This window comes from Parus major, chromosome 4 (genome assembly GCF_001522545.3).
Source record: "Parus major isolate Abel chromosome 4, Parus_major1.1, whole genome shotgun sequence".
Taxonomy (NCBI): Eukaryota; Metazoa; Chordata; class Aves; order Passeriformes; family Paridae; genus Parus; species Parus major.
In genome coordinates, this window is record NC_031771.1 from 22,803,229 (window position 1) to 22,827,203 (window position 23,975).

General features: G+C 37.7%; 1 protein-coding gene across 1 annotated transcript in view; it reads right to left on the reverse strand.

The window, feature by feature from the left end:
* Positions 1–23,975, reverse strand: part of COL25A1 (collagen type XXV alpha 1 chain) — a 292,563-nt gene that overhangs the window by 93,416 nt on the left and 175,172 nt on the right. The window contains exons 5-7 of the mRNA XM_033513972.1: positions 22,159–22,176; positions 4,026–4,052; positions 3,834–3,860 (exon numbers count right to left, since the gene is read on the reverse strand). Of these exons, the coding sequence (XP_033369863.1) occupies positions 3,834–3,860; positions 4,026–4,052; positions 22,159–22,176 (72 nt within the window). The remainder of the gene's footprint in view (positions 1–3,833; positions 3,861–4,025; positions 4,053–22,158; positions 22,177–23,975) is intronic.

A 23,975-nucleotide genomic window follows, 5' to 3' on the forward strand; every position in this document is an offset into this window, starting at 1 on the left:
TGAAGACTGAGGAAAAGAAGGCATTAAGTATCTCAGCCTTTTCCTCATCCTTGATCACAAAGTACCCCTCCCTATCCAATAAGACACTCCGTACTAGCTGTTCTGTTCCCATACATTCACCTCTGAAGACCTATTTCCATAGGTCTTCATATTTTTCTTTATTTTCATGTTTTTCAAGATGCAGTCGCTACTTGGACAATCTATGCTTTGAAACCCTACCATTACAAAATTTTCAAAGGCTTTTTCTTTACTGGACTAGAGCTGAACGACTGGAACTGAGCAGCCTGATATCACCATTTATTCCAACAGTCCACAGGCTAACCTCCATCATTTTTAATTTTCTCATGGCTCAGCACAGTAAAACAAATCTCCATGGACATTTCATGAAGCCATGCCCTCTGAAAAAAGAAGAGCATCCAAAAGATATACTAACATTATCATTTCTTACACTGGTATGAAGGAAAGCTAGCTTTGCATTTGACCTAAATGTTTAGTCAACCAGAACTTTAGAGTAATTAGAGATCTGATACAAAAATACATAAAGAGATAAAAAAAATATTTTTTTCCAAATAAGATCAGGACTCACCATCACTACCTTACTGGTGGTCTCATGTGATTAAAAGCTGTATTAACTTGCTGCTCAAACTCAGAGTATTAATTTCTATATCACTCACACTACTAGAATGTGTTTTGGCTTGCATTTTCTACGCAGTATGGACACTGGTAGATCAAGCCATATGGCATTATAAACTAGAACCCTTATGCCATCTCTGCACAATGAAGGAGTCTGATCCATAGATTATTTCTGAATAATTAAGAAAACTCCTGACATACTTTAAAAAAAACAAAAAAACAAAAAAATACACAAAAATCCAGCCACATTATTCTAAAAATATAAGTGCCTGGCCTCTGGGTGGTATTTGCAGGGCTGAGTTCTTAGTGTATGACCTTATTGAAGGTATTTTCAAGAAAACCTGCAAAGCAGTTCAGTATATATTCTACATGTACAGTGACTGTGAACATTTTGAGATAACTGGTTACTATTTTTTACGTTTTTGAAATTATTTCAGAAAGAAAGATCCCTCAAAAATCTCAAGGTGAAAAAACTTGGGTGGGACAGAAAACAGTATCTTTGACCTCAAAAGGGTAATTTTGAAATTTCAGACAGAGCTTGGAACACTAACAGTTTTTGTTAAGGTAAAAACTTGTTACAAGCAGGTATGTAAAAGTATCAACCCAAAGAAAATTCAGGCTCCATACCTGTGAAAGATGAATTAGCATTAAAATGTTCACTGCTCTTAGGTATTATATCCAATCTGTCTGCAAACTTGTCAAATCCAAGTGTTAATGTCATGCCCCAGTTAATTTCAGGTATAATATTTCTCAAAAATAAAATTGTATGCCATTACCTCCAAACCCATTTATTTTATACAGGCAGTGATGGAAAACTATGTGCAAAGGTAACCAACCAGGACTAAATGGGTTTAGTTTCATTTGGTGCATGAGTGGCTTACACATAAAAATTCTATTAATTATATTGTAAATCCCCTGGCACAGCAGGTTGAGCAGACTCACCCTGAAGACTGTTATTAGAAGAGGTAACTGCTGTACCATGAAACATAAAATGGTCAGAGGCTTCATAGTACTTACTACTTGTGAAATAAGGAGGGGGGTGGGGGAAAGGAGAAGAGGCTGTGGAACACATTCTAAATAGATTAAAGGAAAACCAACAATACTGGGAAAATTTCCCGAGTTTAACCCATATACTTAAAAAGGAGGTATGTTACTACAACCTGCATTGACTAAAGAGTTGGTAAAGTTTCAGCCTGTCCACAAGATGCTTGTTACCATCTCTTCCTCTCCACTGCTGACCTTACTGAATTCCTTTTCTGTAATCAGATACAGAATTCAGTCTCAAGTGCCAACTGCAGCTGCATATACAACTTTGAGATATCCTTATATATTAATTCCTCAGGTTGGATATTTTCTGCTTTTTATCTGCACTTGATTTACCAAACCCACAAATAGTCATAAACATTATTTGTGTGGCTCAGTAAGGACTCTACTGCCTTCCTGCATATGGAGTGTCTCTTGGCAAAACAGGACACAACAATCTCTGCATAGCACAGGTCCCATTGCAGTAACACTGATCAAACCTGCATCTTCTTATCGGGCACTGCCTACACTTCCAGACCAGGCACTGAAAGCCACATATGCTTAACCACTTAATAGTTCTTATATCTCTTCAACATTTTTTCAGGATTTCTGCATCATCATTCCCTTGCATTGATACCACTTCATTTGTTCTCCAGCATTAAGACCTCTGGGTCTTTCCCTGAAAACTGCTCTGACAGTCGTAATTCCAGATTCGTATCCTCAGCTATGTAATGCTCTTCAAAACACCGATCTTCCATATTTGTTATTGCATCCCTCTCTTATACTTCCATCAAATTTGCTCTCCTGTTCTTTTGGATCTACAGACACAGCTGTGAATGTAAGAACATGCCACCTTCTGCATGTAAGGCCACTTAGTGCAAGCACTTACACACGAGCCTGTCTTAGGCCACCTGAATGGAGCATCCCTTCCTAAGCCACAGGCACTGCTCTCCTTCCCTGCATCTCTCCTCACATTCCCTGTGAAACCCTGTAACACAGAACCAGACCAAATGTACAGCCTCCATCTCCAAGAGACACTTAGTTTGCTTAGAAGTTAAAAGGAAATTTTTACTTTATTCAGAACCTTTAGTTTTAGTCTGTGTGTTAGTCACCTAGAAAAAAGGCATGTTGCTCTCACTGTTACTCTCTGCTTTCTTTTATTTATTTAAGTAGTTTTCCAGCTCTTACTGAGTTTCAACTGAAATAATATTTAAAGCTGTTCACTCTCAGGCCACTGTCTTTATGATGTGCAGCCCTAGCACCAAGCATACCAGGACACCCTGGTAGTTACGGGAACATCAAAATCAGCTGTGAAAGCATGTTGTGACTTTAGATAATCTTACTGGCTGAAAAAATGTAAAATCCAATTAAATCAAATTATATGAAACAAAACAGCAGAATGAAATAAAGCTGCAAATTCAAAATATTTAACATAGTTAACAGATGAAAATAATCCATGGAACATACTGTTATGGGAGAAATTATAAACATGTAACCGAAGGGAGTTACTATATCATCCGAACAATGTAACCAAGCGTTTTCTAATGAAGCACAGATGTAAAGAAGAGTGAACTAGCACAGCCAATCCGTTCGAACTTACACTCCTGTATGGCTCTATTTCTCTGTTAAAATAAACATGACGTTTAGAAATTAAAAGAATCTTCTCATTTCCTAAATTAAATAATGTTTTAACTGTCTGGATTGTAACTACAAGGTGATAATATTGTTATTTTTAAAAATATTAAATACATACATGTCAGGAAAAAAGCTAATACATGCATACATTATATTTTTTTATAATTCACTAAATATTAGCTACATTTTACATCAAATCCCACTGGCCCTCTGCATTGTGGAAGCCCATGCATGGCATGAACACATTGCTGGGGAAACTGGTTTGGTTAGGAAAGCCAGCCTTATACAGCAGAGCAAAATCACTGTGGATGGAACCTGCTTCCACCCATAATGGAAACTGTACACTATGGAACCACTCAAATCTTCCCAGACACTTCCTGCTCCCGTTCAGTACTGCTGTCCTGCAGACACTTCAACATGCAGGGTAAATGCAGCTAATAAGCATAATTAGCTCAGACAGTGTATTTTAATTTAGTTTTGCACTAAAGACTAATTGCCTACTCAGCGAAGGGGAAGTGGAACATTTTTTTTAAGATGCTTACCCGAGGGCCCTGATCACCTTGATCTCCCTGCAAAGTGGAAAGATGAGATGATAGGTTTAACACAGCATCTGTCTGCTACCCAGCTCTCTTACATAATCTAACATTTCACTGCATCAATACAAACAGTCTCTGGAGTTCATGCTGGGAGGGCTTTCCAGTCACCTTGTAAGAATCACCCGAACACCAACTCACCTTCTCGCCTTTTGGACCAGGAGGGCCCTGAAAGAAACAAAGGCAGAGATTAATTACTGATACTGATGAAGTCCTGGGACACAGCAAGAAACAAGTCTGTGCCAATCTGCAATTTCTTCCCAACAAGGTATTTCTTTATAATTTTTAACTCCAAATGCCGGTGCTATTCCAGAGATGGCTTCTTCACTGTACTAATAATAGGAACTGCACACTATTTCTTGAATAGTTTGCTAACCCTGTGTGTTGAATCAGTCTACTTAGACAAGCAGAACTATGCCTGAAATGGCAAAATATCTACAGATTTCACTTAGGGACAATAGTTTATCTCCTATCAGATAATAAAATTTTTCTTAGACTGCAAAAGTTCTTAGCAAGTACACTTAATAAATTCAAATATATATAAATCTGTCATGTATTTTGGCACCCTCCTTCTCTTAGATTGCCAAAGAAAAATGGATTTGAAATTCTAAAAGTAGGATTTTCATTCCTTTCTTTGGCAATACTGATGTTTAGTCTCGACCAGAGTGTTTAGGCAAAATGAGCTCTTTGTGTAACATGATTTTGCGGGAGTATTACTTTTTGTTACTTACCACCCAACAAACAGTAAGGTGACAGAATCACAAATAGGAGGTCCTTTCCTATTCCATTTTTATTGAGCACTCACCAGAAAGCTAGCAGCAGGTTTCTAAACAACTAGTTTTTCAGTTTAGCATCTTGTGAATAAAAATGCTATCAGTCTGCAAAAACCTGCCTGTTTACACAGTGCAGACTCTACCTCCAGCTTTCTGAAAGATATGCAGGTGTTTCATTACAAAGAACTTCATTACCTGAGATACATATGAAAGCAGCTGTAAACAGAGAGGAAACCATTCGAGCCAGCATGGTTCACTGTGATAACACAAAGAGTGTGGCAGTGTGTGTGTGTGTGTGTGTGTGTGTGTGTGTGTTTGTGAGGGTGCATGCAGAACAGGAAAAGATTGTCACTAACAAGACTGGTAAAAATTCATGTGGTTCAAATAAATGCAGTGGAATGGAGGTCAGTCTGCTGTGTATTAAAGATGTGATCAACCACAGGCAAGTCTTTGAGAATCCCTGTTGTAGCCAATTTTCTGCTTAGTTTTAAGGGCTTCTGATGCATGCCAGAGAAGAGCATCTGCTGCTAAATCTTTCAAGGAATTAAAGCATATGCCTCTCTTTCCATGGCTTGCCATCTCTTCTGTCTGCTGTAGAGGACACAGAAACAAGTCTGCCTCCTGATGTCCCCACATCTCATTTGGGAAGGACAGTGCTCACTGACAGCTGAGTGGAAACTATCTGCTCAATTAACTATGACCCCTGCCCACTTTGCATTGCCCTGCAAGCACTTGGCCTCTTTAAAAACGAATTAAACAAAACAATTTAATGAATAGATACAACCTGGCTGCACCTTTAAAGTCTCTCCATGTATTTTTTTATAATACTTTAACCTCTACTGTGCTTTCCCAGTTGACATGTTCACATAAATATATACTGAAAACTAAGTGCAGCACTGTCTGCTTTTAGCTAGTCTCCACATACATGTATTGAGACGTGACTTTACAGTAGAGCAGGTCTGCTTTGAAACTCACACACACATGCCACTGAGCTTGTGAATTTGTAAACTCATACCATCAGTACCACAGTAATTGCAAGCTGGGAAGAACTAAAATCAGTCAGTGCAGGCTGTTGCTGCCTTCTCCACCATGAATGCGAAGCACAAGTGAAGAGCTTGTGCTCGTGTGTTCCACCTCCTTGAATTACCAAGCCATTACTGGCTCTGAATATCTTACTGCTGCAAAGCACAAATAGCATGACCCCTATCTGCTACAGTCAGAATCCTATTTCTCAGGCCTTAGGCATGAAATTATAGATAACCTGACATGACTGAGGCTGTAAACAAATGTTGTCTTGTGGGAGCTGCTGCTGCCTTCATTTAGATGCTCAATGCCGTTCCTTTGCCCAAGAGTGGCTCTGCTTCTGATGGGTTTTGGCTCATAACTTTTCTGAAGCATGCTTGCCACAGCTCTTCCTGTGAGAGATCACATCAGCTCTTCCAAGGAGAGATCACATCAGCTGCCTGAACTAAGCTGGCTGACTGGAACAGAAACAACTCAGAGCTCACAGGAGGGGTTCAGCCACCAGATCTGCAGGGCCACTGCGCTGTCTCCCTGGTACCACTGGAACCACCAATGTGTTCAGCCATCTCCAGGGCACAAGTGGCCCCTTCCCCTACCTTGCATATTTTCCTCTGCCAAGAGTTTGCTGAAAGTACAATCTATACCCAGACATGCTTTTTAATAAGACTGAACCATATCTCCCTTTCTTTGCTCATTCTTCTGTGCAGGATTTTCTGAAAACAACCTGTGCACATCATAATCAGAATTTGTTTTGTTTTTATTGCTTGTTGTTTTCTCTCCCTGAGTGGTAAACACCACCACCTCTATCAAGTCATCCTTCCAGCACACAAATTTTTCATAAAAGTCTTCATAAACATCTGACAATTCTATTGTACCAGGAGTTAAAAACAGCTTTTCAAAAGCCCACAAAAGCACTTCTGGTGTAAGCATTCTCACAAGTCTCTTCGTTTGTATTGCAATGCTTTTGCTTTCTGCAAGAGTCTTGAGAAACAAACAACTGCAAATAAAAATGGCTCTTTTGGATGCAAGTGAAGAGAACCAGCAGGGTTCCATCAAAATAAAAATTAATGGAATACTTTCATGGCTTGTTCACCCATCTCTGGCTTTTCCCCCACTGTTTCAATTGTTCTCTATTGTTTTTGCAATTTTAAACAGAAAACTCCTATCCTCAGCCTTTGACATCTTCTTTCTATTTGTGCTGCAAAATTCTCCCAAGGTTTTTTACTGCAGAGTTTATTAGTGTGTGTACACTGAGTGGAGGCAGGGAGGGAGAAAAATCTGAGGGAAAGTTGGGTTTGTGGGGGTGGGGTGTGATTAGGAGACAGATTTGTTTAAAGGAGGGCAAGGTTTCTTCTGTTTAAGGGTACAGACACAAAGCACAGAGTGAGTAAAATAACACTAGTTTTTCAGGCCACAGCATAGACTTGCTGCTTTTTTCCCAGGGAGACTTCTGTGCTTTCATTTATGAGATGGCAGAGATCAAGCCGCGAGCTGCCGAACAAATGTGAAAGCATTTTGTGTAAGTTATATGAAACGTCTGAGGTCAGAGCATTTCTGAAATAACTTTGCAGTGTTTTCACTGGAAACAGAGGCTCTTTTCTCAAAGTGTAATTATCTACTCCAGACTACTATACATTTCCAAGGAGAGTTTATAGCCTGTTTCACATAAGCAAGGCCTTGTAAATCTCAAACACATGCAAAATCTGCATTTATAATTAGGCGAAAAATACTACTGTTTTTAAAACAAGGTTTCCTAAAGCAGACTGAAAGGCCTCCAGGCACCTGCCAGCCAAAAAACAAAGCTGAAATCAGAGTCAAATCCAAAAAACAGCCATATTCAGGATTACCAGCAGGTGACCCCTCCCTGCCTTTTATTTTTTCCTATCAGAACCCCATTTCCATACTCTGATGAAATTTTACATTATAATAAATATGTGTACAGGAATAGAAAGGCAATACTAGAAAACAGGAGACTGATCTTTGCTGTCTTCGTCATCCAGCATTCCCTTAGAATTAACTGAGTGTGATCAGCATGATTTTTTTTCACACAGCTGAAATTTTATAATTAATTCCTGAAAGATGTCATTTTGTATTCCACCCTTGAAGCCTACATAGTTTTGCAAAAGTTACAGCCAGAGACCTCTTAAAAAGCCAGCAGTTGACTTACATTGGTTTTACAAAAATTCATAATTATCAAAATTCTCTTACAGATATATTCTCTCTACATACCTGTTGCTACAGATCTGCCTTTAGCCATAATACAGGAAGCTCTGCTGCAAACTCACCCAAAAGGCTCCAAGAATTGATGGGACAGTAGAACTGAAAATAGTAAGGGATTCTCAGCACAGACTATAAAGAAACAGCAATGCTGAAGGTTCTGTAGAAAGCTCCACAGTCGGTACAGAGGAGAGCAGATTTTTCCTGACTGTCAGACAGCCCACATGATGCCTCCAGGTAATGGCAAAAAGGACCAGCCAACACAAGTTGGTGACAACCAACCAACCAATAGAATCCATGACAGTCCCAGGTCCCATTGGGATCATCCACCCTCACAGCCCCTAAGGAGCACGACACATCAAACTTGGCAGCTCCCATCAGACAGAGCTACCACGGAAGACACAGGTGACAATCACCTTTCAGACACAGTCACTGCCTTCCTATGCTCCCACCACAGCAGCCACAGGCTAAGGCAAGCTGGCAGCTGGAAGACTGAATGTAGTTTGTGAGGTTCAGCCTTCATTTGCATTTGGGATTGAGGGGCACACAGTGCAGTCATCCCACAGTGTGACTGGCAGCCTAAGGCAACGGCAGCCTTGCAGAAATAAATGGAACAGTGAAGCTATTCCAACATCACCCAGACAAATCAAAAAGGGAATCAATTTGCCAGCTTAGTTTAATCATGTTTTAACAACTAAACATCATGCCATACATTGCCTAAGTTAATTCAATATTGCAGATTACTTTAAGAGTGAAAGGTGGCTTTAGCACGTAACAACAAAATAATCAGATAGAAAAGCTGAACTTCTTGCTTTGAAACTTGACTCATGACTTCGATAAATTACAAGAATCTGACTGGAACAACAGTCCCCAGTCTATCCTATAATTGCTGCAAAATATTAGGATCAGATGTGCTGAATCATAGGAGGTTACACAGAGCATTATGAAACACCCATCGTGTTTCAGAACCATTTTGAAGTTCCTACACTCATTTCAGTCTTGTGTCCACCATACAAACCCTGAACTACTGAGGCAATGTGGTTTTGGCATCTGCTGAGCTTGGCCATGCTTTCAGCCAGTGTTTACATATGCTAGTTTACAATGCCAGCATTTCACCTTGCAACAATTTTATAAGTACTCAGAAGAATTTTCAGTGAATCTGAACAGTTTCTACTGCTGACGTGCCTTCCTTTTTACATGTTTTATTCTTCCCCTGTAATATGACTGACTTGTGGTGAAAACTTCAACAAATCACCTCTCATAAGACTCTTACTAATATCTCGTTTCCTCCCCTTATATTCTGAAGTTTTTGTTAGAAATCCTAAGGCAAAGAAAAAGAAACCTGAATTTTTGACACAATAATGGTGACTGCCTTGAACAACATTATGTTAATGATTTAAGCTGAGAAACATAAAACTGATTTATATAGCAATCTAGATAAACAGCTCTGTTATCATTCACAATAAGCAAATTATAAATTACTCCTGCTAAAAATTTGTAAAAATGTATTCAGAAGTCAGTGATTTATAGCAAGATATAAATCAGACAAGTTTATAATCTACAGGCAGGAGAACAGTCTACCCAAAATGTCTCAAGAAACTATTCAGACTGTAATTTAGACATTCATTTCTCATGCAGCACTCTTGCTGAGGTTGGGATGAGGTAGATTTTTGAAAGTTATGATGCTGCTCACAAAAACCAGTGTCCAGTGTCCTAAGCAAGAACCTGCCTAAAGGGGATCTCCTCTTCCTTTCCCTTCCTTCTACAGACAAACATGTGTCTCTTTGAAAGCCCACAAAACAACCTGAACAGTCCTACAAAGATTCTGTGGTATAGAGGGAATGTGTCTATGTACCCATTGCCTGAGCATGAAAAAACAAGGATCAGCTTTACTATTTCCACAAATTAATTTAAGTAAATATTATGATTTGAATCTGCTAAGTTTCTTGTGAGTCAGGTAGCTGCTGTGTGTGACAGTAAAAACAATTATATGGCTGCAGAAAAAACCTGTCACGTTCTTAAAGAAAAGAAAATGGCTTCTGATAAAGTCAAAAGCCTTCTGACTTACACTTACTGCTCAACACATTGTAATACATCTATTTCCTGAATCTCAGCCCTCATTGCCTTGTCCACAATGAACCCTCCTAATTTCTGCTTGAAGCAGAAATTCACTGATGAAGTTAGAGATTTGATGCAATACTGTAAAGAACAAACAACAAAAAAACTCCACAAAGGAAATGCCACTCTTGTAAACTGGTAAAACAGGACACAAAAATACAGATGAAAAAACCTAATACTACTGTGTCTCTCATGTTATAAGAAAACAACCAGATCTTTTGATTTCAATAACAGGAAGGAAGGAAGACTGTGAGGAAGATACAAACACAATCTTCATTACTTCGAAACCACAGAAACACAAATTTTGGCTGGCACTCAGAACTGCAGGAAGATACAATAAAACACAACTGATGTGGGCTCTACAGAATCAAAATTCAGAAAGCAGACTGAACAGGGAGATTTTTGTACCATTACTGTTATATTTGCTATTTCCACTGCAGACTGTGGATTTTATGGAGTTGCATCTATGATTTTTAACAATATTTTTAATTAAAACATACTATCAGCTTCAGTGTTCAATATTTGGTTTACAAAACATTTCAAAAATGAGACATTTTTGATACAGACTGGTTGAGACTTCCTACTCTTCCACCCATCCTAAAGCAGATCCTTCTCATGAGATGTCCACCTGAGACTTGAAAAAACATCACATGCTATCTTAGACTCACCAAAGAGTTTGGGTTGGAGGCCTTGAGAGTCATTTAGTCCATCCCCCCTGCAATGAGCAGGAGCCTCCTCAACTTGACCTGTGTGCTGGTCAACAAGTTGCCCATCCAACCTGACTTTAAGTGTTTCCATGGATGAGACATCCACCACCTCTCTGGGCAACCTGTGCCAGTGTTTTACCATCCTCACTGTAAAAACATCCTTCTCTATGTATCTAGTCCCAATCTACCCTCTTTTAGTTTAAAACCAGTAACCCTTGAACTATCAATATAACAGGCCCTGCTGGTAAGTGTAGTATGACCAAGATTAACTCCTCATCCTCTGGTATTTCAGGTAGGCTGCTCTGCACTCCTCTACCCTCACAGAGCCTCCCTACTTCTTCCTCCTCTTCCTTTAGTCCCACTTGATCCCATACTAAATGGCTATAGAGCAGAATTTGGTTTTTATCCCTTCTCCAATAGGAATACACATACTTAAGAGTGTTTGTGTGTGAGCATGCTGGTGGAACTTAAAAGAAAATACTGCATTTCTGTATCAGAATTCATTCAATAGTTGAAGAGTTGATATATAGCATGGTAGCTGTTGAATAGACAAGAATGAGTCTTCTGTCAATAGCAGAAAATATTTATTTTAAGTCATAGGATTCTTGATAAGATTCAATAGTTTGTAAGATTCAATAACAAAAGAAAGTGTAGTTGATTCAGTCTTGTGCCTTTTTTAATAAGTATTCACTATTTTCAACACCAATGATGCCACAGGAATTCAATGAGTTAAAAATATATAAAAAATAATGCTTGGTGAAGAAAAAGACAAGAATTAAAGGCTGCTGTCAAATTTTACAATAACAAATACTAGAGTGACAAGATTTTTCAATGTTGATTGCTTCACCTTTTCTTTAGAAGAACTGCATTAATTTTGTGTCAAACTACTGAAGCAGAGAAAGTTTTATAGCTCTAAACTGTTTTTATTTCTACAGATTTCATGCCTTTTATTTTGCACTAAACATTGAAAGGGATACACTGAACATTGAAACAAATGAGAAAAAGTAACTAGCACTCCTTAAAACTTCTGGTTACCTCAGTTTATTAAAATAACACTGCCACAGTACCACTCCAGAGGAGTTTTCTGCACTAGCCAGTGAGAACTGCACCTGTAAGCAACCAGTAAGCAGAATGTACAAATACACAGCTGTTTTTTCCAAAAAAATACTCATATCCTTCTGGCACCCTGGTCTAAGGAGATACTTTGGGCATTGATGCCTTGAATCCAATCAAAACATTCTACTTCATGGAAGCAATTAATATGCCCCCAAATCCAATTAAGAATTTGAGGGGAAAAAATTTTTTTAAAAAAAATCATAAAAGAAAGAGTAGCAGAGTGAAATTTTGAGTTTATAAAACTGCATTGGGATTATGAAATTACGTTCTGTCTCTCTTTCTTAACACAACAGAAATTGAAAAGCAAAAGAATACATATTTTGCCAATAAAACTCATTAAATTCTTTTTTCAGATTTTTGAGACAAAAACTTCACCATTAAGTACACTGGTACTTCCTTTGGTAGATTTTTATCCATTGGTCCGTTCTCTTATCTATTCCTAAAAGCTTAATAAGAAAAAAGCTCCTCACTGGGAGTTAACAACTTCTTTTATTTTCAGAAACAGTAGTTCATATTCCAGCGTTTCAGCTGTTTTTAACCTAAAACTTGAAAAATGGCTTCTGTAATTCAAACACCTCTGGTGCTCCCCTGATTGTTTACTAGCCTGGTAGATAATTCAGGTGAAATGAGAGTGCCCTTCACTCATTTAATCTTTTTTTGTTTGACTTAAAAGAAACTTTTTGATGAGGATGGCAGGCTGAACTTCAGATACTTTGAAGGAAACAGAAAAAGGATGAAAGCAAGGGAATGGGGGAGTTTCAGAGCAATGGTTCAGAGCAATGGAGATTCACCACTGCCACTCACTACCTACAGGAGAAGTACCTATGGTGATCAAAATACATCTTCCAATCTCCCTAGCCTTTTGGATATTTCAGCTTTGCTGTCTGCATTTTCCATCTGTGTGATGGAAAAGCATCCAAATATCCACCAGGCAGATCCTCCTTTGACCAGCAGCTGAGTGAAAGAGATTTATGTACTTCATTAACAGGTGCTGCACAGGGTCCAGCTCTACAAAAAAGTAGTAACTACACAGAAACAGATGACTTAAATTAAAAAAAATAAACCCAAACAAACCCAAACCTCTCTGTTCATCTATTTGAAATAAGGGCTAGTTTCAAAACCAGGCTGTTTTTTGAAGAATTTTGGCCTCTACCTGCTATCATATCAAGGCAAATTTATAAAGTAATAAAGGCTGAACTTCTGCAAACAAGCAAACCTGCACAGCTCACATCTGAAGGATTTGCAGGTAACATGCATTTGCTGAATTTTAACACTAAACCTATTTTCAGCAGGATTTTATCACAAACTCTGAAAAAGGGAAGGCCAGGTCCATTCTTCCATTTACTGTGGTACCTCCACACTGGTTTCAGTAGCAATGCTCTGAGTTTCACTCAGTATTTCAAAGGCAAGGCATACTGTCTATGCAATGTTTTCTCTTTTCCAAATTTTGCTACTCAGTACAGGAGATATTTTCTCATCCAGGGTAGCAGAATGTCAAAGAAAGATTTAGATATTCCTTTAGTGTTGTCTGCAAATGCAACTATAAAATGCTATTGTAAAAGTTGTGTGTTAGATTACTTAAATCATGAATGGTTAAAGGAAAATGGCAGTAAAATAGCAGTATAAAGTCAGAGCCATGCAAAAAATAGCACCAGGGGCAGAAAGGCTTCTGAGATATCTACAGATTAAGAGCAATGGAATTATTTCAAAAACTAGGTAACTTTTTAAACTTCAGGATATGCTAATGCTTGAGAAGAATTTATTTCAGCAAAAGATGATACATTCCTCTGAGAATCTTATTCTTTCTTTCCAATTACTCTTTGCAAGTTCTGTAGCTCCTTAAATTGTTCCTGTGCACGGGCTCCACTGGCACTCAAAAAGGCCTTTTCACAAGCACAGTCTGACCAATGTCATGATAAAAGCTGAACAAACCCACCTGAAGTGACCTGCAAGTATTAGGTTACTGCAAATATTTCTCAACTATCCCAGGCACAAGGCATTGCTAAAAGAGGCAAAGCTTGACACTCAAAGTCATAACTCTGGGGATGTGTCAACCCTTAGTCAGATTAATTTATTTAATGTCAAACAGTATATTAAAAGAAAAGCACAAAAAGTAGCATATAAAATAGTATTTATGTTACAATAAGACAAACAAATGTCAGAAAAAGAACTAAATCCTTCATTTATCGTCACCAATTCTCTTATCTATAAAGGAGAACACTACAATGATGTATTTCATAGGGCTGTTTTGAGAACAGATTTGTGAAGTTTGAGATGGAACACTGATAAATGCAGATGATTTTCTTTATGAACTAATGTACACATATTTTATATGCAGACATATGTAAAAGTGAGATGACTGAATATATTTTTGTAACCTGTAAGGCTGGAAACATCTTTATACAGGAAGTAATTTAAGACAACATAAAGTTTATTAAAAACAAAACCGTTTTCTCCTCAAGACTAAGAATATGGACTACAAAATTCAGAACATCTTCAGGGGAAATCAAACACATATGTATATTTGTACTTAAATGGCTATTCATTCTTTTTGGCAAATGATCACTAGCAGACATACTGGGCAATATAGCTGGATTGTATTTCTGAAAATACGTGATTTTCTTGCATGTTTCTCAGCAGCTCACAGCTCTTGAATATTACTGATGGATCTCAGTAAAAAACTATATTAGGAAATCCTACGGTATTGTAGGGACAGACAAAGCATTTTTGCAATTGGCAGTCTAAAGCTCACTAAAAGAATGGACACTTCCATGCCATGCTCATTAGTAACATTACTGGCAGTACACAAAATACTCCAATGAAAGCAACTTCTGCATTTTCTGCCTTTTGTTCCTTCTCAAAACTTGACTCATACTTACAGGAAAAAATAACATTTCAGCACAGCTCTTCATGCATCAATTCAATATAAAAAAACCTAAAGCATTTCTAGTAACACAGAAATTTTCTTGAAGTAAAATTTGGTTCAGGGGAATATCATTTTATAAAGGGAAATATAAATTTTGAAGGTTTCCTCTACCAGCCTGAGATCCAAATCTCCCAGGTCTGCTCAAGTTTACAGGACTTGCAAGCATCTAGCACAAAACATCACCTGATCTGATAGTGGCTTTGAAAGAAATTCTGATATTTTGAAAACCTTGTGAAAGACTAATGTCTTAGACATCACAACATTATCTTCAAGTCACAATAAGTTTGATGAAATACACATTTTTATAACTTCTAATTTTTTTTTTTTTTTTAAACTAGTGAAACTACTGGGATCTGCAACAAATTGAATTGGAATTCAAAGCTAAAATACAGCATGAAGATCACTAAAAACAATAAGCCAGCATGAGTTTAATATCAAATTAAAAACATGTGCAGCAGGATAGTAAAATACTATATAATATTCCTGAACACAGTGCAATACGTTGCTTTGACATATTCCCTAACAGAACACAGAACACACTAGTGTATTTCTGCCATATGCAGAATAAGAGGAAGAAAATACGAAGGTCATTTGATAAAGATATGATTTAGTAATACAAGAAATATTTCAGAGCCCTTAATTATATTTTGACAACCCTTTGTAATGTTATAATGGAACCACAATACTAAGTTTGCAATCGCTTTTTTGTACTCATATGTACTCTGTTAAGCTAAGCAATGCTTTACCAAATTAAGGCTTGCAAGTAATTTTTGGTTCACTTGCTGTTAGAATATTTACTATGCCCTGGTGACAGCTGGAACTTTTAGATGAATAGACGGAATGCTAATGTGTGATTCCCCATCACATTTATATTGGCATTTATAACCAGTGAATCAGATCTTCATGTTTATTTTATGAAAACAACCCCAATTCTTTTTAAAAATTAATGATGCCAGCATGAAGAAAATTTGGTAACATCCTAAAAAGCTCTCATGCATGTTTTCTTTTAGAGTTTTAAATATTAGTTTTGTGTATTATATAATTTTAGGGCTTGCTTTTTCAGACTAACAGTATCATAAATTGTTGCTATGTGAACTATGAAGTGAGATCAGCTTCTTAAAGTTTTGGGTCAAACTGTTCTCAAAGCCCATCTTCCAAGCTTTCTTTGGAAGCTACTCCCAAAGGAGATCTTCAGATTCAGTAAAAGAAGCCACCTTCATAGGAGCAGAATTTATTTTATCCAGCATATCCAGAGCTGTTAGTTATGTTGCCTGAAGGGCCCTTTTCACAGAATTCTGTACAATGAATATTCTTGATTTTCTGTTTGTAGAAAATCAAAACCTAGACTGAATCGGTAAGTGTAAATTAACAGAATTCAAGCCTGATACTTTGTGAACCAAGCAAGGAAATAAGGAATAAACTATCTGTTTCAGGAAATTCCATGGAACATCTGAACATCTTGCTATTTCAGCACCAGATAGCTACTGAAATTAAAACTCAAAAGCTTGCCTATCAGAGTAAGTAAAAGAACACAGTAGCACAGTTGGGGTAGGAGTCTGGCATCCTTTTGGTGTCTGACAGAGCCTGATGAGCAGAGCTCTAAAAAGTCTAATTATCCCCAACTAAGTTCACTTAGCAGGGTACTGTAGGGAAGTCATCAATCTGCCATTAGAGGCTCCTTTGCAATTCCTGACAAAAGGGTGGGAAAAGACAAGTAAAAAAGTATGTTGAAAGCAGAGCATAGTCTCAAATTGTACAAGAACTTTTTTTGTTGATTCTTGGAACTTTTACTCTCCTCTGCCTTTTTAAATTATGTGTTTCCTTAGTCTTGGTAGAACAGATAGTTCAGAACAATTTGCCCCTAAATCTCCAATTCTGCGCTCTCCATTTTACAGAGCAAAGAATCTGTTTACTTGCACTGATACTGTCTGCTTAGCCAAGAAAACTGTTTAATATTCACAGCTCTTCTGGTTTACACATGTGCATAAGTTTTATATTTGAAAGTGCTCACTGTTGTTGTCAATGCCTTTTAACAAAATTAACTTCTATTTTATTACATACGAAGCTGAGAAAGCATCATACTTAAAAAGAATTAAATGCACAATCTCCTTCTGAGAAGACACATTCTGGCTTCTTTTGTGTCATAAACACGTATACAGTAAATGAAGTTTTGAGCATGATTTCTCCTCTTAACATTCTCTGATGTGGCTCTTTTTAGACACTAACATAAAATGAAAAGCCATGAAAATGGCATTTGTTTCTTCTTGTTCACAAATCAATATGGGCTGTTTCCTAAAAAGGTCTCACAACTTCAACAGTGTTCAAAAATGCTATTACCATTTAAGAAAGGAGAATGGCAACTAAACAGAAGGTCTGCCTGCTTAAACACATATGAAACTCAGTACAACATTGTTTATTTATGTGATGCCCTCAGATTAATTTCTTATCTCAAAATTTGCAGTAAATCGTTATTAGCAGCAAAGGCATTAAGGATTTCTCTTTGTTATTTGTAAAAAGAAAGGAAGAAACAGACGTTTTTACAAGTCTGCTACCTAATGTTAATAAACTAATTGTTGAAGTTTGACAGCAAAATCTGACCTGCAACTTGTAACTCAAAAGCAGATTAGGATTTGTATAATCAGACTGAGTCATATAACTCTTCAGCTGGATCAGAAGTTTAAAAAGGAGCTTAGGGTATGAATTTCTAGGAAAAATACCCGACAAGATCATTCTCAAGAGTGAGAACAGCTGATGGCCTAGGTACAACCACTGGGATTCTCCCAGGAGCAACAATTTTACTGCACTGTGTATGTGAAAGTGAACTATTTCTTCAGTCTTTGGCTGATTATATCCTTTATAAGTGTACTTCTTGCCTCCTTCCCCGACTCTCCATGCAAGCAGAGTCTTGAGACATTTGTGAGAGCAAGCTGCTAGGAAAAAAGGAATATGGAATTTACACCTCAATTTATGGTGGTCAGAGCAACAGAAACATGTCCCACTCTAACAATCTGACAGGTAGAGACCATTCTGCATCACTGGTCAACAGGACATTATGTACCTTGCCCATAGCCTAAAAAGCCATAAAAAAACATACACGATCACTTGATGTTATCAACTGCCCCACTACTGAATGGCTTACATTGAGAGCAGTATTTCACAGGTTGTGGAATGCAGATGGCTATCCAAACTACCAAAGCTGAAAGGGAAGCTCAGCAGGAATTAAAATACATTTTATTTATGAAACCCCTTTCTCATCCTTTCTACTGTCAAATACTCTTTTCTAAGATCTAGGAGTCTCCCTACCATCACAGTGTTCTCTAGGAAGTGATAAATATCTTCCCTAGACTGCTGCCTTCCAAACCTACTCAAAACTAAAGCCTGTGGCCTGCTGTGTGTCTCTGTCCTTTGACAAAACCCAGAAAATGAAAAGCTAAAATGGTTCCCACCAGCACTGTTGACAGCACAAGCCAGTTATAGCCAGTTTAACCATGAATCAGAATCTCTGTCATCAGAAATTAAAAATACTCCAGTCACATAGCCTGATGCTTGACGGTGAAAGAGAAGACCACATACATTTGTCACCAGAATTGCTGTGGAAACCCTTTATCATGCACCAGGCACTGGAAAGTTTCAGGCTGTTACAATGCCACATCCATGGACGCATCACATGAAGGAAAACAAGAATCTCATGAAAGCAAGTATCAATCATTAATACTTTGTCCATTTCTAATGCAGACTTGGACAGCCGCCAACGAGAACGGAGAAGCATCTGTGAGGCTGCTGTATCTCAGAGTCCCACACAGAGAGTGCTCATGCATGCTGACATGAGAGACAAAGTATGTTTTGCTAGAGATAGGCCAGGGAGAGGACCTTGCCCCAGAGAAGGAAACAGCTTGCTGGCTGAGATGAACTCACACCAAATTACAGTCTTTAACAGTTTTACTTCAGCAACATTTTTTAAAGGATTATTTTGTTTTCCTTCACCATAATATTAAAAGCATGGCTTCTAGTATTTACATGAACCTTACCTCTAAACAACAAAACAAGTTTAAAATAGCCAGCCTTCTCTCTTTACCCAGATAGTACATTTCTTACAGATTTAACATCAGACTAGAAGCTAAACTTTTTCTCTGAAAAGCAGGAATACTTCCATTATTTGGAAAAGAGAAAGCATGGGCAGATTTTGGTTGTCTAGATTTACTGGGAGAAGAACCCTTTCTGGTTCAAGCTACGCTAAATACATTTTTATATTGCTGATAAGGAAAAGCAGGTATTTTTTTGGTTCGCCCAAGTCAGAATTTAATTTCAGCTAAAATATTAAATATTTTATTACTTTCTTTTCTACAGAAGAACTCAGCTTACATGGTATTTTAAGTAGCTTTCTTTTTAACAGTAAACCAAAATCATATGAAGGAACTTCATTTTTTAAAAGATTAGGCTAGAAATTATTTAGCATTTTTATTGTGGTCTTTACTTTTCAGAGATAAAATAGAACCACAAGCTTTTTCTGGAAGAAAAAAAAAAAAGTGCCTGTAAGTTATAATGAAACTTTAAGGAAAATGTGAAGCAAAATTATCTTTTGTCATCTATTTTTTAAGAAAATAAGCAGTAAAACAATTACAATGGCAGGAGGTTGTGCCCAGTAATTAGGTGGGCATTAGGTGAATTTAGTGTGTACTTTATAAAATGATAGCAAAAAAGAATAGGGGTTAGTAAAACAGTGAGTTTAGAAATTATTAGAATTTCTCCTTGATTTTAGCATGGACTTGCATGGCTAGGACATCAGGAACTTTCTAAGTGCTTCTCCAATCAGCATAACAACTTTGTTCTTTGAAGTCAGGTAGCCTTTACTTATTAACCAAACTGATCAATAATTTAAATTTTCAATTTCTCATGGATGCAGTTAAGACCAGGAAAATTGCTGACAATCGTAATAGTCTGGAATTTCTGCATTATTTAATGACATGCCAAGGGATTCTGAATTATTTTATCTGTATGTGAACAGATTCTGTTTTCTGTGGATAGCTTTAATTTTTAAAAGTCTTGAGATTTTTCAACCACAGATTCCAATATTTAAAAAATGCCATTTTAATATTTAAAAAATGCTGTCCACCATGTTATCTGGATCTGAGTTTCAGTACATGTAAATGTACAGCCTCCATGTAGTTTCCTGAGACACGCAGATGTCAACCCTGGCTGGAAAGCAGTTCAGCAGCACGGTTATCGGATTCAGTAGCTGCCTACAGTCAGAATCTGGAACTAGGAGGCACGAATGTGTGCAGCTAGTGTCATGTGAGAGATTCCCTAGGTATCCAAGACAGCTGCCTGTGACTGACAGCTACAACCACAGTCCAACACAGATTCCAGCCCCCGTACATAAAACAGCCAGCGGCTAAGGCCGGAGACACTGGATCAATTCACACAGCGACAATGCCTGAATGCAGACAGTGTAACTGAGCCCAAGGAGTTTATCATGAGCTGAACGGGTTTCTAGGTGCACTGAGCATTGACTTAGCCTTCACTGACTGCAAGGAGTGCTGAGACACCTCACAGGTCAACACCTACCCAACACAAGCTAACAGGTTTAGGCGTCTTAATGTAAAGCTGAACACGACTCTGACTGTTTCATGCCCTTATGTCTTCCCCACCAGTGCTCTCAAAAGAATTACTCCTGGACTCAATCAGCCAGTTGAAATGACTGAGTACACACATATCCTCCTGTCACAATAGGAGCATCGTGAGCTGAAAAGGAGGAAAAGGCATTATTAAGAACAATGGTATGTGTTGCTGAGGATGATGCAATGACCCAGAGGGGAGCATTTCCACTGGGAGGAATTACTGAAGTTAACATGTAAGGATTCTCTCTTAAAAAAAATTTGGGGAACATTTTTAGAAGGCTTTTTATTTGTTTTGCATCTCACTTCTCTTACACCCACAATGAGATTTCTCTGCCTTTCTGCCCTTGAAACAGCACTGAACACTGCCATCTCGATGGTGGTTCCTTGCCTACAGCTACCCCAGGGCATTTCATGTAGAGATATGAGCTCCAAAGACCGAGCAGCTGTTTGCAAGCATTAGACAAGAGACACTCTCCAAGCAACTGAAATGTGGGAGGTGGGGGTCCAAACCCAGAAGGAAAGGACACGGGTGGCAGCACAAGTTAACATCATCTAGAGGGCAGCCCACAGGCTCAAGTATCAGCCTCAGGTCCTCAGCAGAGCTTGTTCAGAGCTACAGTGCCACACAGAATTACAGTCTCTCTCTTCATCAACCCCCAGCAGCAGAGAGGCTGAAGATACCTCTCTATGTAGTCCACACATCAAGAGCCTATTGTGAAACGTGAGTGCCATGGGCAGTGGTCATCTCCAGTATCATACAGACTTCTTATGCAATTCTCTTAAATGGAGCCTGGCACTGCAAGGATACTGCACATTCAGGCCAAGTGGTTTGAGGGTTTGTCAGTCAATTTTCAACAGAAAATGACATTTAGAAACTAAAAAAATCTAAAAGAAATGCTTGCTTCTTATAATGAAAATATTGACTTTAAAAAATTGCCAGTCAGTAAGGTGGTAAAGCTTTAACTTTCAATTATGATTCTGAAATATAAAAGGACGTCAGAGAAATCCTGGTTCAGGTAACTAACTTATGCTAAGACAGTTCCACAGACCAAAGCTTACTTCCCACAAAGCATGTGGAGCATACAAAAAGGATGAGTTTCTCAAATGATTTTATTAAGTATGGCATTGGTACTGGCTTTTTAATTTATTTTTTCTTGCTCTTCCATATTTCTATAGCACTCAAATAATTCACATTTAATTTTTGCTATATATAATATTTCCTTGCTGTCGGTCTATTTCTCCGTTAGAACTCAAGTTAGGTCCCTAGATGTCCATGTCTTCAATTACAGCTCACAAGACAAAGTTCCACTATTCTTAAATAAAGCAGAACTAATTCAAAGCAGTGTATCTAATTAATCAAAATAGCTAGCAGTGCAATATTTAAAATAACTGAGGGCTGCCTGGATTATAGCAACATTATTAGCATGTGATTAATAAGCAGTTGAAGTATTACATTTGCTACACATTTGCTAAGTTATTTTATCTTGCTTTAAAGTTTGGTGGCAAAGTTTCAAGCCACAGTTAGGAGATTTTCTCTATTCAGTATTATGTTGTTAACCCCACCATCTGGTCAGACAGCTGAGGGAACTTAACCATATGCGGGGGGCATATTTCTCTCTTGGGAAATACTTTTCTTACAGAATTATGCAATGGTTACCAGTTTCTATCTTATTACAGTAGGATCAAAAAATATGGTAAAATACTTTGTAGACAACCTGAGCTTAGTGGGCTCTGTATTTAACTGTTACTTATGTAAGAAAATAAGATGGCACTTACTTGAGGACCAGGCTGACCCTGAAAAAAGAGAGAAACAAAAGATTACGGAAAGTTATGACAAGGGGGAACTCCTTAAATAGTAGAAAATAGTTGCAGTGCTCTCTAATAAGGAGTTAACAAAATATACAGTGACTGCATTGAAGTCAGCTTTTGGCCTCTTGATATTGAATTGGGGTGTTTTAATTCAAACCAATGAACTTACTTGCAACTGATTCTAGAAATAAATTACAATAACATATCAAAACTACATTTGAGAAACTTCTTATTTTAGATATTCATAAAAATTTGGAAATGATAGGAAGACCTAACTGACAGTTCTCAAGTGAGAAAGAAGCCAGAGATGCTAAGCTGATTCAGAAGCAGGTATTACGGGTTTTTTCTCTTTCATTTCTCTATTATGGCCCATCCCCGTGATTCAAGGAGATGCTAATTATTTACTATTACTGGTTATTGAATGAAGAAAGTCTCAAAACTGGAGGAACACAGTGCTGGACAAACAGTAGTCTTTTTGCCATTGCTACAGGCTCCACAGTTTTAAGCAAGTGTAAACCAGTATTTAAACCAGCAACAGTGAAAGGTTTGAGATGAGCTTTTGTCAGTCAATCCAAGACAGCTGATACATTTCCTCTCTCTTATTTATCAACATCTCATTTAGATCACCCCTGGAGTGGAGAGGCACCCTTTGCACATTGAGGAACTGCATTTCTTCTTGCTGCAAGTGCTTACAGAGAAGAATTCCTATCCTTAATTTCACTAGACCATAAAAGCCAGTGAAAAACATGAATTATTTTAGTGCCCTTAATAGAAATTACTTGCATGAAGCAGAATTATTTTAGCAAACAGTACAGCAGCTAGAAACAACATGACCCAGACAATCAGCTCACACTGTAAGACAGAAAAAATAGTTACATATTTCTCCTTAGAGAAAATTCCTTTAAATGCCTAGGGCTAGCTTAGCTTCTGGTGTTTTATAACAATTAAACAATACTTCATTTAAACTGAAACTACATTTCCTTTTGTTGACAGAAACTGAGCACTGAGACTTCTTTTAAATCTTATAAAATCACTTCAGCTGGAAGGTACATCTACAGAGAGCTGAAACTTTTCTGTCTGAACATCAGGAAACACTTTTTTTACTGTTAACCAAGCACAGGACCATGGGAGATTGTGGAGTTTCCATTCTTGAAGATACCCAAAAACCATCTAGACATGATGCTGGGCAAACTGCTCGAGATAGCTCTACTTGACCCGAGAGGTTACACCAGATGACCCTTCTGACTTCAACCATCCTGTGATTCTGGGTGATTTTAGATGGGGTGAGGGGCAAAAGCATTTGAACTGGGAACCATTACCAACAAGAAAAGCAAATGAAGAAATGCTTCTTATAGTAACTAATAAAACTTTTTGTGCCAACTAAAAATCCCAATGAAATGGTAATTAAATTCACAAAAATGTTTTAAAATGCTTTTTTTAAATATATGAAACAACGTTACACAGAAATACTGGTAAAATACAGAATTATTGTGGCTACCTAATCTTTACATTCAATTCAGCCTAAAGCATTTGTTGTGGATGCTGCAGTCTTCTATTTGTTCCTTAGAACAAAACTGGACCACAGAGGATATAATAAAATAACTTACTGGCTGAGGTTTGTCAGTTCAAATATTAGATAAAACTTTCTGAGTTGGTGAGCTCTGTGAAGTTACACATCACACTGGGTTAATGAATATGATTGAGACTCCTCAGCACTCAGATTTTACCTCAATCTTCCCCTCACAGCAGGTTTTAAGATATTTTATGTTATACCTGATCTTAAA